The 15,056-nt window shown below is 47.8% G+C and overlaps 1 protein-coding gene across 1 annotated transcript in view; it reads right to left on the reverse strand.

The window, feature by feature from the left end:
- ALX4 (ALX homeobox 4) overlaps window positions 1-12,719 on the reverse strand; it is a 65,869-nt gene extending 53,150 nt beyond the window's left edge. Inside the window, exons 1-2 of the mRNA XM_038406932.2 lie at window positions 12,514-12,719; window positions 10,863-11,255 (exon numbers count right to left, since the gene is read on the reverse strand). Coding sequence (XP_038262860.1) covers window positions 10,863-11,253 — 391 coding nt within the window. The 5' untranslated portion in view covers window positions 11,254-11,255; window positions 12,514-12,719. The remainder of the gene's footprint in view (window positions 1-10,862; window positions 11,256-12,513) is intronic.
- Window positions 12,720-15,056: the final 2,337 nt, after the last annotated feature.

The following is a 15,056-nucleotide window of genomic DNA, read 5'->3' on the forward strand; positions in this document are numbered from 1 at the left end:
TCGGGCTTTGCTTGTTTTTCATGCCGGGTTTCTTTCTGTCCGTTCTCTCCGTGCTAGGCTTGCTTCCCCCCCTGGCTTTTCTTCTCGCCTTCCCTTCCTTCTTCAGCTCGCTCTCTGGTGCAGGCTTTAATTTCACTCCAGTGATGTATCTCCAAAACATATTTACTCCTCTACCCCCCCCCCCCGATTGTTCGTCACCAGTCTGTAGATACCCGGAGTCCCTTTTAGCTGTGTGCGAGGACTCTTGTCAGGAATGGAGCCCGGTTCAAAGCTTCGGAGGGGAGTGAAAAGTTCAAGACCTGTAAAACCGGCCCCATTCAGCCCTGGCCTAGAGAAAGTCTGACTCTCTCCTGAGAGCCACTTCGGCTCTGATCCCTATCAGTCACATCTGGAACCTGGGTTCCCCTCTGCTCCCTACCCGGCACATCTGGCTTCAGTGCAGTACTGCGGGGCAGGAAGGTGCTTTAGATGAGGGGAGAGCGAGATGGGACAGGATGTGTGTGTGTAATCCCCTCTTCAGACAGTGCCAGACGCTACCCTGGTGACACAGCCCTAGTGGGTCCCTCCCGTTGCGTGTTCCCCCTCTCCGACTTTCAATCTTGTATTGCTCGTGTGGGGGCAGATTAAAGGAAGAAAAATTGGGTCTGAAACAAACTTCTCTCTGCATCTCCGCTGCCTTTGACCGACGCAACAGGCGGGTCCCTTGGAGGATGGAGCCCAGAGCATCCCATTTTAAAAAAAGTATTGTGTTGTTAATGGATAGTTTGTTTACATGTACAATGGCCCGTTTCCCCAATGGGAGAGAGAGATGGCTGTTCAACTCCACCTGCTGATGGTCTGAATCACACTGAGGCCGGGGGATATTAACTACGGAGGGGACTGCACTGCTTTCTTTCCACTGGCCCCTCTGCAAACTCTTTCTCAGCTCTGATCCCTGCCTATCATATGCAACGAGTCACCTCACAGCCAACCTCCCTTCCCAGGTAGCAGAGAGTCTAATTCGACTCCTATTTCCACTGCTGTCTAAATGCTTCAGTAAGTATCACCGAGAGAAGGGAGTGGGGCGAAAGAGGAGGCGGGGAGGTTGTTTATGTTCAGGGGTAGGGAAGTATAAATGATACATTCCCCAGCGAAGGGTGACCAGAGGTCCCCCAGGGGAGAGGCAAGAACACCCAGTACTTAGTCATGCACCGTTATCTCTGACCCCGCAGGCCCAGCGTGTTGCTTCGGTTCCTCGCCTCCAGCAGGCTCCGAGCAACCCGCGTCTCCCTTGATCCTTGCTGAATCCGAAGGATCTTTTACTTTCGCTGAATTGGGACCCGCCCTGGAGCCGCGCTAAGGCACCAGAAGCGCGCGCACTCACATTCACACTCACAATCACACTCACACTCACACACACGGGGGGGGGGGCGGGAGAGTGGGGGCATTTTGAACACTTTGCGAATGGAGACTTCGGGGAATTCCGCGTAGGGGACTCTCCTGCACCTGGATGGGGATAGCAAGCAACAAATAAAGAAAAATATCTCCCAGTGACCACACGCCGCAAAGGTGCTGCCAGCAGCCTCCCAGCCCCTGTGAACGCAAAGGAGGGGAAGGGACATTGCAGAGATAAGGGGGAGCCTCTCAGGATGCCCCTTCCCCGACTTCCTGGCACCGGGGGATCTGCCGGGCAGAGAGAACCCGAAAAGAAAGGCAGCCTTATTGACGGGAAATCATTAGACATAGTGTAAATCGCGAGATACACCAAAAGGAGCCTTCTCTCCCACCTCCTCTCCTTAGCTAGCACTGTGGCGGCGCCTCTAGCCACATGCAATGCGCAGGGCACTCCTTGGGTATAGTTCTCTACAGGGGTCCTTATATTTCCACCCCTTCATTAAAATGTCCACATCGAAACTGTGGCGACCGCTTACCCTTTACGTGTGAACCACAGGCCCCTAACCCGTCTCCTCATCCCCCCCCCCCCTTTTTGACGCAGGCAGACATGGAAGCGCTGATAGTTCCCTCAATAAAACCGCTTCACACGTAGAGAGCAAATGGCAGGAGAATCCCACTATAAGGTGTCACCTCCATGAGCCTGTAGAGAAGAGGAGACTGGCTGCCCAGATCACAGCCGATTAGTGCTTCTCAACGAATACCTTCAAGACAGGGTTTTTTGCAAATTATGCGCCTGATCCACTGAGAGCCTTTCCATTGACTTCAGTGAGCTTTTGAGCAAGGCCCCAAATATCTTATAAGTCTTTAACGTCAACGAAAGGCTCATTCTGGAGCAAGATTATTGCTCCTATTTCTACATTTTAAAATGCTTGAAAATTCTTAGACGCTATTTTGCAAATGTAAAAATAAAAATGAAGAAAGTGCACTAGAAATATATCAGAAAAAACCGTGTGGAGCGATCCTTTCATTCCTATGGCAATGTCTTTCTGCTCTGTTGGATAAAGCGTTATAGATTGCACTTGATATTTGCACGGAAATAAAATAGATCGTTATTATTTGCATAACCTTGTACTTAAAGATTTTCCTATGCCAGGAAAAAACAGTTTGCATTCACCTAACCCGCTGAGCAAACATCCCAATGCATATTTTTCTTTCATTCCCGAAAGGGTCCCCCCCAACCCCGTATTTCAAGACAGCAATATTTATTTCCAAGAACTGTGATTTACATCACCTCTACGTAAAAGAAACGGCCATTTAATACATAAACCACTTGATGTCCCGTCCCCCGCACCTCTAACCCAAGATATAAGCTGTGCTTTTTTCTGGGTTCCAGTTTAGGGAATAATCCATAACTGGTAGTTTGACTGCAGTCAAAAAAAGGAAAGCATTGCTGCTGCATTCAGGAGATAGAGACGCCTTCCGTGTGCGTACAGCACGCCATTTTCCTTAGTAGTATATAAAGTCTATTGTACAAACATCAGACCGGAGTTCTTTGACTCTAGACTCCGAAATCTGGTTGCCACGACCTGCCTTGGTGCGTGTCCTGTCTGAAAAAAGAAAAGGAGTACTTGTGACACCTTAGAGACTAACAAATTTATTAGTTAGTCTCTAAGGTGCCACAAGTACTCCTTTTCTTTTTGCGAATACAGACTAACACGGCTGCTACTCTGAAACCTGCCCTGTCTGAGTCACTCTCCTTTGATTTCAGCGAAAACAAATACAATTTCGAAATTAAACGTTATAAGTGATTCGACCATTTCCTTTGCTTTTGCAAAAATTGCAGATCGGAATAGTGGAGGTGTTGTGCCCGCAATGCAAAATGGAAAAACACGTGAACATCACTAAGCAAACTAAAACCTTGCATTCGCCTCAGTGACCCCACAATCGAAATCCGCCCTAAATGAATTGGAAGCATTTCTGTTGTCGCTTCGTTATTATACTTGACTATAACTCTCCTTAAGCTATATTTATAGCTACTATCCAGTAGACGGCCTGGATAGTAGCGTAGGGCAGCCACACTCTTTTTAAAGCTTCGAAAGAACGTGTTTATTAAAAAATACATACCTCTAAAACCCCTCTCCATCAGGGGATATTTGCTCTTTGTTTCGTAGCTCTAGGTTTGGACATTACATTCCAGCCAAGGACCTAACAGTGTTTAAAGTGGGACACCAGCACAGAGTCCCACAGTCGCTTTATTCCCATTCTTTAGATGCTGGTCATCAGAAAAATCCAGAGGGCCGAGTTAAGGGACTTGATGTGTTTTTGATGCAGGTGGAGGAGGGTGGCGCGGGACAGCATTTTTTGAAGTCATAAGAAGCTGGCCAAACCCAGCGGAAATCAACAGGGCTAAGCCGGTTGAAATTAACAAAGGAAAACAGCTACTCAGAAAGACTAGGAGGTATGGGCCGATCCGGTCAACAGGATTCGCTCCAGTGGCCCTCCCTTACTAGCGCAAGTCCTGCCATCCGGCGGGGGTAGAATCAGGATTTTATCTCGTCCTAGTTTTCTAGTGAAGACAAGGCCTGGGGGAAGGAAGGCTCCTGAGCTCTGGGCAGGGCCGGCTCTATAGTTTTTGGCCCCAAGCAGTGAAAAAAAACTGCCGCCCGCGGACTGCAAAAGGGAGAAGTTGCCTCCGATTTGGCTGAAGCGAGAAGCTGCCGCCGATTTGCGGCTGCCGCGGAAACACGGCTGCCCCCTTCTCACTGCCGGCCGCCCCAAGCACCTGCTTGGAACACTGGTGCCTGGAGCCGGCCCTGGCTCCGGATCGGGCCCCCTTAGGGTGACCAGATAGCAAGTGTGATGGGGGTGGGGGGTAATAGCAGCCCATATATAAAAAAAGCCCGAAATATCGGGAATGTCCCTATAAAATGGAGACATCTGGTCACCCCAGGCCCCCTCCTATGTGCATTCTTGGCCTCATCCAACACTCCATAGCTTCGTTGGGAATTTGGGGGCTCTGGGGGAAGATCGGACCTTATTGTTCAGATTCGGGATACACTACGCTACAGCGGAGGCCCAAAAGGATCGGCTGAGAGGCATTATTAGCAGGGACAAAGTGGAGAGGTTAGAAAGGGCACTACTTCGAGATAAAGGGGCCAAGGAAAAGGCTCAGCTGGGAATTGGGAATAAAGCCAGTGCCACCAACCCGCGCAGGCACTGCCAGAAAGACTTTCTCGGCCCTCCTAAACTGATCTCCCTCCAGCTTACCAGCGAGACACAGTCCGGATCACTCAGCAGGGCAGTAAACGGAGAGACAAATAACAAGCAACTAAAACTGCATTTTTCCTGGTTTGCAGAGGTCATTAGCGCCAAACCTTCAACTCTCCACACTTGTTGGTCACGCTCAGCCCAGCGAAGAAAAGCTGCGTGGGGCCAGCACGAAGCGGGCGACGTAGTGAGCCGGACTGCCTTACTACAGCGATTCCACAACCCAAACGAAGGCTTCTCGCAGCCCCCTCTCTAAAGTGAAGCCCGCAGCCCGGCCTGGGATCGGATAGGGCCCACATCACGGGGGCTGGGAAGATTTGTATCTTGGGGCTGCTGAGAGCCATTGAACCAACCTGTAAACCCTGTGTAGAAAGGAGCCCGCTTCAAGCCAGGGGGTGCGGCAGCACCCCGAGCACCCCTGGCTCCAGCAGACACCGTTCTGAGCAGCTCCTTAGGAGCAAGGTGAGCTCTGGCCCAGCTGCGGGAACAGGGAGCTTTCTATGGCAAAGGCGCCCAGAGCCTCAGCACTGCACGATGGACATTAACCGATCCAGGAGGGGGGTTGTTAGGACGCTTGAGAAGGGTCCCCCCCATGGTTCCCGTAGATTCTGGAAACCGCTAGAATCAGCCTCTTTCCTCCCTTTGGCATGTCTCTTTCCACAAGTGTGTTTCATCCTTACCCGAACTGTGAGCCCTCAATGGCACCAGGTTGCGAGTCTCCCCTCAGACCAGGGTACATGAGGAGTAACTCCAGTGAGGGCAATGGGCAACTCCAGTGAGGGCAATGGGCAACGCCAGTCCAAAACGGATGCCCTGGAGGGTAGAATCAGGCCCAGGCAGCATAGATAGTGTCACGGTTTGGGATTAGCCTAGCCATGGAACTAGCTGACACAGAGATAGAAACAGCTGCCCCAAAGGACATAAGAACATAAGCATGGCCACACTGGGTCAGACCAAAGGTCCATCCAGCCCAGTATCCTGTCTGCCGACAGTGGCCAATGCCAGGTGCCCCAGAGGGAGTGAACCTAACAGGTAAGGATCTAGTGATCTCTCTCCTGCCATCCATCTCCACCCTCTGACAAACAGAGGCCAGGGACACCATTCGTTACCCATCCTGGCTAATAGCCATTAATGGACTTAACTTGCATGAATTTATCCAGTTCTCTTTTAAACCCTGTTATAGTCCGAGCCTTCACAACCTCCTCAGGCAAGGAGTTCCACAGGTTGACTGTGCGCTGTGTGAAGAAGAACTTCCTTTTGTTTGTTTTAAACCTGCTGCCCATTAATTTCATTTGGTGGCCCCTAGTTCTTATATTAGGGAAAAAAGTAAATAACTTTTCCTTATTCACTTCCTCCACACCACTCATGATTTTATATACCTCTATCATATCCCTCCTTAGTCTCCTCTTTTCCAAGCTGAAAAGTCCTAACCTCTTTAATCTCTCCTCATATTGGACCTGTTCCAAACCCCGAATCATTTTAGTTCATTTTGGTTTTCTGAACCTTTTCTAATGCCAGTATATCTTTTTTGAGATGAGGACACATCTGTACGCAGTATTCAAGATGTGGGCATACCATGGATTTATATTAGGGCAATAAGATATTCTCCGTTTTATTCTCTATCCCTCTTTTAATGAGACGGAGAATATTTTATTGCCCTTATATAAATCCATGGTAGGCCCACATCTTGAATACTGCGTACAGATGTGGTCCCCTCATCTCAGGCAGTCGCCTGCTCTGTTCATTGGTACATTTCTCCCCGCCGCAGATTTATGCCCCTATTAACAGGGCAATGGATTCTGGAGCTAAACTCAGCCTAGAGTGGCTGGACTCCGAAAGCCCGAGATTAGTAAAAGACAACGCTGACTGGGGTTTGGCAAAACTGCAAGCCCTGGTTAACCGGAAATACAAGAGAGCGATTATTCATTATTGCAATTATGCTAATTTCCAATGTATACAAATCATTCCGGGGTACAGCTGCATGCGGGCGAGTGCCGACTCAATACAGCGGTGGGGGAATGATTCAGAACAACACAGCGCGGGCTCTCTGGGAAGCTCGCCCTGGCCCGGTCTCCTGAGCCGGAGGCCCAGCAGATTCTCGCTTCTCTCCCACCCCCTCCTCTTCGCTGCTTGTGCAGCAGGAATGCTGTCTCTGGGATGGTGCAACCCGCAAAGGAAGGGTTAACCCTCCTGTTAAATTCCAGATACAGAACCCCATAAACTCACACGGCTCAGAACTTTTCATTTAATTTTAGAAAAGAAGAAATTCTATCGGTCTGGCATGCCACCCGTCCCTCTATGCAGCAATCCGTCCAAATCTTACAGTGGATATTTACTGTTAACCAGAAACTATTTTAATCATTAGCCATTATTATTGGTAGTGTTAATTCTCCTCACAGACCCAGGTGGCTTTTATTGCATTGCCATGTATTCTGAGAAACACCACACCACACTTTAAACCGGTTAGGGGTTCCATGGTACCACTAGTCAATTGGGAATGTTGCTTAATAGCAAATAAATAAACAAACGCCTAAATATGCAATCGATAGGCATGCAGAATCCTGGTGGCATTAATGTGGATGATACATTCATTTGGTTCTATACAGCCTTGTAATGTGTCATCGGATGCTAAGATGTTGCCCTGGATTTTTCAACCTAAAAAAAAGAAATCCAGTTAGCAGAGAGTTTTTGGAGAAATCAGGCACCTCTGAGGAATGGCCTCAAATACTATTTATTCACTGCTAATTACTCAGTAATGATTTATGCAGCGCCGGCCACATCCATTGCCCCAGAAATCATGCAGATAGATCCAAAGAGTTTACAATCTATGTTAAAGGCCCAGAGACTTATTTAGTGGAGTCCAGTATAATGAAAGTCGTTATTTAAAACATACCGACGGCATATGTTTGGGGAGTATAACGAGAGACACTTCCCTCCTCCCCCAGCGCCTTCTGATTTATCGCCTTGAAATGCGCAGGGAGGTGTATTGGGAAATGAGTGGCTGAAAGGTTGAGGGTAATGACATGTAACGTTCCAGGTGAGCATGTGGCTGTTACAAGTCTGTATCAGGTAACTCGGAGTGCTCGGCATCGTACGCATTACAATTCACACGCGCTGTAACTCACGGTGCAGGTCTCTGACACGGCGCATTCCCTCTTGGGGTTCCCTTGGTGGTGCGCGGAGTTACAGAACGGCGCAACGGAATCTCAAAGCGCCGGGGTGTGGGGAATTTGGAAACAGCCTTTGAAATCACACCGAATGGGGGAAGCTGTAGCTGTTTTTCTTTTTCAGACTCGTGCAAGCCCCCCTTATGCACTAAATCTTTCTTCCCGCCCATGAAGTGACCCAGGGCCAGACGCTGATCTCGGTTACACTGCTGCAGGTCTGGAGTGGCTCCACTGGGCAGTGTAAAGAAGAATAGACATAGTCCCCGTTGTCTCTATTCCATCTGGACACAAAGGATTTGCCCTGCACTGTTTCTTTCCGATAATTCAGCCACGATGAGTTTCCAGATCTGGCCTTATGCGGTGGGGGGAAGAACTCGTGCTACAAGCCATGGCGACAAAATCCAGGCAACTCCACTGCCCATTTCCCCGCAGCATTTCGGGGGGAATTCTCCCCTCTCAAGGCGCTGTGTCATCAAAAGCCCCTGAAGAAAAGTGTTTGGGTGTGAAGTCTGGGGCGCTGGTAGCTTAATTTCAGTTCTCGGGGAAATGAATCTAAATCGCTCTGGTTTCTTCTGCGCGGGGTCGTTTCTGGGAAGGAAGGTCCCAGATAACTCCCATCCAGAATGGGACAGTTAGGGACTGGAGCTCGCAAGGCCAGACCCTTGGCAGGCGGGGAGAAGGGCTTCTTCGGAGCATTCTAAGGGGCTGCTTTCTTTTTCTTTTCTTTTTTTTTTTTTTTACAGCGATTACATGTTGTGCTGTCTGGCTTTTTCATTATAGATGGGGTTAGCAGCCTGTAGATCAGAGCTCCCTTGCCTAGCAGCCTTTCTCCCTACACTGCGCGCGGTGCCTGAGCCATTGGCGGGTGCACAGCGTACAGATTTGCCCTCCACTTCACCAAAGGCGGGGAACTCCTTTGCAAAAGGCAAGGAGCTTTCAAGTTACTGGGACAAGGGAGACCTTTCCCCATGGGACGTTAGGAGCCTCTGGTTCGATCTATGTCTCTGGAGTCAGCTGCCATGCGGGGAAATAAATGAAGCTAACGGGGCGGGGTACAGTACGGTTGAAGATTGGCCGTACACATATTTCAAAGCGTCTTTCTCCGCTGCACCCCTTTGAGAGGGGCTGCCCAGGCCGGCTTCTTGCAGCACGAGTGATGGATGGCTTGTTAATGTAACCCCGGGCCCCGTCCCTTCCAGCTTTTCCTATAGTCAGCAAACACTCCAAGCCTTCAGGAGATGTTTAGGAGGGGTGGGGGGGAGGTAGGTGCCTTTGACTTGTTTCAAGTCTGGAAAGGGGGAAGGGAGGTGCATGGAGAGAAAGTAAATAATAAAATAAAAGCAATTGGAGAAGCTCAGACATAATCCAAACCAGTGTTCAAAGAAAATGGAACGAAAGAAGGACGGATGGGAGTAACCCCAGCACACCGCTGCTGCACTGTGGAAAAGCAGGAGCTGCAGAAGACTTAGCTTTCCCTTGCACTTCTGATCTTCCTTTTGTAATACTTCTCAATTGCTCACTTTGACTGGCATCGCTCGTGTTTTGCTTTCTCTTTATTCCTCTAGTTTGTTCCTGGTCTAGGGCTGCTTTGGGTAACTTTTGATTGATGGAAGAGTGGGAAAAATAAACTTTCACCGAGACTTGGTTTTGAAATAGCAGTGAATTCAGACTGCAGTGAATGCAGACTGTAGGAGTTAATTAACCAGCATTTGTGTAGAAACAGGGAAGATAGATAGATAGTGAGAAAGATAAAGATTTTTATTTTCACTTTCCCTTAACCAGAAGAAGAGGATTGTTTTTAACCTCCAAGTAGAACGGAAACGCCTAAACAAATGTTTGTCATTTTAAGTACGTCCCCTGAAAGATAATGAGAATAAATCCGGTTTAATTCTATTCAGGTTAGCGTCAATGCGGGGAGATATCTTAATTGCCACTAATGAAATGAAGAGGATGCATGTGTGTTACCTTTGATGATTCAAACGCAGGGCAGAAATCAACGGGGTGGAGGCGAATAGTAAAGATAACCCAATGATGGGGAGAGCAGATTTCTCTCAACATTCACATTTAAACAGAAGGCCACTTTAGGGAATATTTTGAGTAGGGATTAACTAAAACTTGTCTTTTTTTAAGAACACAGTTACGGATTTTCTTTCATTTGTAATGACAGAATAGCAATCTCTAGGTGTGCATCAGATCTAGAGAAATTATAACACTTCATTGCAGCAGGCCGAAAGGAAATAAGCTGCTGTCATAGAAAATACAGTTGTTTGGAACACGGCTGTGTTTGGAAACACAAAGAGGCATTGACTTTATAATAAATAATAATAATAAGAGCAACAACAATAAAATTACAATCGAGGGATGCGAGTCTGTAAATGACTTAAGTCATTCTATGCGAAATAAAAAACCAGAATAAGACCCATTGTTTCTCCCAAGGGCATGTGGTTGCTTTGTTTCAAAAAGCGCATATCCCCCCACCCCCCGACGTTACTGGGACAATTTCAGAGCAACCTCAGGAAAACGGATAGGGGGGAGCTTTTATACATCCCACCCCACTCTTTTCCTGGGAGCATGTGCATTTGTAGGGGAGGGGATGTGGTTGTTTTCTTCCATCCTCTCCCGTTATATGGTCTCTTCGGCAGTGGAAGACGGGATCCCGAAGCCGGCAAAAGGGTGCACGGTATCAGGGGAACGGCTCGCGTTGGGTTACTGCTCAAAGCGCATGCTGGAAAGACACCGGTACGACACCGAATCTATTGACCTCTCTCCGACAGAAACAGGCCCGATCCCGCAGTCCTTACTCTGGCACGGATCCCCCTTGTCTCCAGCAGGGCTTTAGTCAGAATATGGACAGAGCACACACTGAAGGAGAAGCGGGTCCCAAGCATGTGGCCCCTGTCCACCAAAGGCGCCCTGCTTTCTCTGTTTTACGTTCTTCCCTTTTCCTGGCACTTCAGTTTATCTGCGCGCCCCTCTTCCCATCTCCCTTTCCCCCGCCCCAGCCACGTTCAGCAGCAAACATACCCCTACCGGAGCCGTGTGCATGGGACTCACCGTAGCAGGAGACCTGCAGGGCTCCGTTGTGGCTGCTGGTCTCCTGCAGCTTGAGGTTGCTCTCCGGGGGAGTTTTGCAGGGGCCTCGCTGCATGTAGAGATGCTGCTGCTGCTGCTGGTATTTGTTAAAGGAGCCTTGTACCCCAGCAGAGCTGGGAGCCTGCCCGCTGCCATCCAGGGACTGGCATTCCTGCTGGCTATAGCGGCTCCGGCACTTACTGCTGCTGTCACCAAAGCCTTGTCCTTTGCTGGCCAGGAAAGTAGGGCTGAACTTGTCACTTGCTTGAAATGCCCTAAAAGGCGAGGAGCCCTCTGTGCTCTGGGAGGCTGCGTTGTAGTAGGAATCCATGGCAGCCGGATCACAATAAGAAACACAAGTATCAGCATTCATTCCTAAAATTAAAAGGCCCGAGTGTCCTTAATGCGCTTGGAGGGGCACCAGGAGCCTGCCTCTCTCCCTCTCCCTCTCTCGCTCTCTGTCTCACATGCACACTCACGGCTGGGCCAGGGAACTCTAAGAGGATTCAGATGTTCTTGAAAGCTGACCAGATCTCCAAAGCCTCCTCAAGATCTTGCAGAGCGAAAGGGATCTGCCCCCCCTTCTTCCCTCTCTCTCTCTCTCTCTCTCACACTCACTCTCTGTCTCAAGCTATCTACAGTCCAAAGACACTCTTCTCAACAGTTTTCCCCATACACATACAAAACCCGAGACCTCTCCCACAATTAATATGTAGTTGATGACAGTGGAGGGGAGGGGGCCAAGGAAGGAGGGGAGCGCGGGGGGGGGGAAAGTCAGATCTTTTGCATAAAAAAACTTTTTTATGATTAAAAAATAGAAAATCAAACACATGACATTCATGCAATTAGGGGATGAATATGGGGATCTGTGCAGGGCGGAAGAGCAGGGAACAATTTAATGGGTATGACACACTCGATTCGTTCTGGCCCTCTTCACTATTGACTTTGCAACGCAGCTGCAGAGACCTTAGACTTTGTAACCCCCTCCCTCCCCATTAGGTCCTTTATTAAAAGCAATATGGATTTCCCCCCGTCCCCCGAGCCATATCCCTTTAAGACCCTCACCCTTCCCCCCAATTAACCCTTTGGCAGCAGCCCCGCTCCCTCTGCCATCTCCAGGACTGGTAATGACTTTGATAGACCCTTTCAGCGTTGCTGTGGGGTGTTTTTCTGCCCCTTGTTACGAGCTGAAGACAGCCGCCCTCTACCCAGGGCAAGTTCGTTCTTGCTTCTAGCGGTATTATTAATGAATTAAATTATTATTATTATTACAAGCCAGGGAAGATTTTCACATTTTTCTATCAGATGTAAACAATTCTTTGTTGCTCGTGATGTTTTTATTAAAATCCCTCTGGTAGCAGAGCAGTGTTTTACTTGATAACCTGCCTCCGAGGCGGCGAGACTGGAACTTGTAGAGGGACTAGGACTGGAAGAAGCCTTTTCGGGACTGAAAGGTCAATTGCAACCCCAAAGGGGTTTAACCGCAAATCGGTGTCAGCCCCGGTCCCATCAGCTGAACCGGACTCCACTCCTGCTTCCCCAGTTAACTCCTGCTGCCCCTGACACTTATTTATTTATTTTTTTACCCTGCCTTTCTTCCATCCCTCACATCTGGTTTCTATCGCGCTCTTACCTTGAAGTTTTCAGTAATAAAGATATTACGCCAACTGCACCCACAGCTCTTCAGTCAAAAAGGCCCTTAACCCTTTCCTCGCCACCCGTAGCCGGACGATCATTTCTGCGCACCGCCGCGAGGGAGATGAGCCCAAATATCGCTAAAGACAGAAGGCCCGGCTCCTGCCCCTAAGGAAGTCAGTGGGCCCAAGGTCCGTGCAAAGCGTGGTGAGGGAGAGGGGAGGGGAGACGAGAATTGACGTTTGTCTATAAATATACACTCGGGGCTTTTGCAGATGTGTTCTCTCCCCTCCTTTCCCTGCTCCACCCCCCACTTCGGACTAGGGGGGAAACAGACTCACGTTTTTAGATTTAGTTACATAGTCGGAAAAGCAAATGTGCAGAACCTGAATTTAACAGGGAATAATAACCCTGATTGCAAGGGAATAACCTGGAAGGGAGGGGACTGGGCGTGAAGCCGTTTAGACACTTGCAAGGGGATTGTTACAGTAGGCAGGGAGATTTTACAATAATAACCAGCATTGTAAATACCGTTGTCTGACAAAACTATATCGCACATTAGTACTAAGTACATTACGGTGCAGCAAGGAAGGGCTGCCCTTTATCCCAGCGACACACCAGGGTTTCTAGTGAGGTCCTCGTTAAATGGCCAAAGATGGATTCATTTATTAGATTTCAAAACATTTTCAAGTCTCCCTCGGAGCAGAGCAGCAGCGCTGGGCTTGCTCAAGTTTCTGGTCCAAGAAAGCTTTCAGTGGATTTTCCTTCCCTATTCTCTTTATTACCTGCTTAATTCTTTCCTCATTTTTTGTTCCTCCCCGTCCCCCGTCCTCCCCCCGGCTCTCTCTCTCTCTTATGACTTAATAAAAACCAAATCAACTCAATGCATTCACGTCTTTCTAAAAAAACCCTCTTCTGGACGTCCAGTGGGAAATCCTCAGAGAAAACCTAGCCCGGGATTCTGCTCTGGGTCTCTTTCTGCAGGGTGAGTATCTAGCCTCGAAGATAATCGTATCTTTTCCAGGTCTGACTCCAGTTTTATAATCAGTAGCTCGAGTTCATTGAACGTTTAGACACAGAAATGAAGGAGAATACATATTTGTGCGTGTTGAATAAAGGGGTTTCTAGCCAGTGGTTTCGAGGGCAATTCTATTGGCAAAGAATCAGCACCGCCTCAACCACTCTAATCAAGAAATGCTGGGGTATTTCAAAACGCTTGGAATAAATGTGTGGCACGGTACTTGGCGTTTGGATTTCTCTTCAACAAAGCCACCATTAAAAAGGAATGAGATTCCCAAGATCCTGAACTACAACAATAAAAATACACTGGTAATGGTCAAAACTGCATCTCTCGATGGTTGAAACCAAGGTTCTGTCCAGTGAATCTATTAACCACTCGCTAACCCAGCCCCTAGTTGTAACGAAAATTCAATTAGCTTCCAATCGAGGATAATCTGCAGCACTGTGAAAAGGTTTGCTATAAAACTCTCTCTCTAATGACCAATTTGTGTCACTGGAAGTGAGAGGTTAACGCAGGAACCGTTACCGAGTTAAAGGGTGTTTGGAAAATACATTGAAATACAGCGATTAAAAATAATTGGAGAATTGCTTTTCATATCTATGTTATTTTGTTGTTGTCCAAAGTCCCTTCGCAAATCCGAACGATGATTATTTTTGGTTGTAAACGAAGCTGTGTAAACAAATAAAAGCAAACACCAAGTCTATAATTATACACCGTCTCAGCTCCAAATTAATATAAGCACACAGCTGATTTCCCCAGACTATCAGGTTTACTGAATGGGAACAGATTTTCGATCCTATATTTAAAAGGAAGAAAAAAGTAAAATCTTTTTCGACTTTCCGGCAGTCCTAGAAAGCCAAACTTAAGAATATGTTATCAAATGCATTTAATATTTGCAGGAAAGGTATTGAACAGGACATTATCTGACTGAAGCGACCCCACTGTCTGTTGATCAGTATAAAATCGATGCGAAAACCAAAGCTCACCTTTCTCTGATCAGCCTGAGCCTGCTTTTATCATACATAAATATAAAAAAAAATCCTGGATAGCTTTTCAATTCAAATCATGATCACATCAGTTTATTGTTGTTTTGAAAAGAAGTCCTTGCTGAATAAGGATTAGCTATATTGAAACTCCACGTGCCTATGAACAGTTGAGTTTGACCGAGACAGTTTTGAATGCACCAGACCTATTTGCGAAATCCATCGTGTTTTCCAAGCCACCAGAGTCTGGACTACTTTGGGAAATCAGACCTGTACACTGACATTGATAACGCTTATCAGCTCCACGCTGTCACAGCTGCACCGCAGCCTCTCGCTACGGAAATAAATAGCGCGTGGCATCCTTGCAAAGTTTTAATTTCATGCAGATAGTCTTTATTGGAATAGAAACAGACGATTCGATTTAAATGGTAGCGATGCCGTCTTTTGATAGAGGATTATTCAAGCAGTTCAGGCTCCAAAATAAACGTCTATTTCGGTCTAATGGAAAACCCAGGCTCTTGTGGTATCTAATGAAAA

Source organism: Dermochelys coriacea, chromosome 6, assembly GCF_009764565.3.
Source record: "Dermochelys coriacea isolate rDerCor1 chromosome 6, rDerCor1.pri.v4, whole genome shotgun sequence".
NCBI classification, from domain to species: domain Eukaryota; kingdom Metazoa; phylum Chordata; order Testudines; family Dermochelyidae; genus Dermochelys; species Dermochelys coriacea.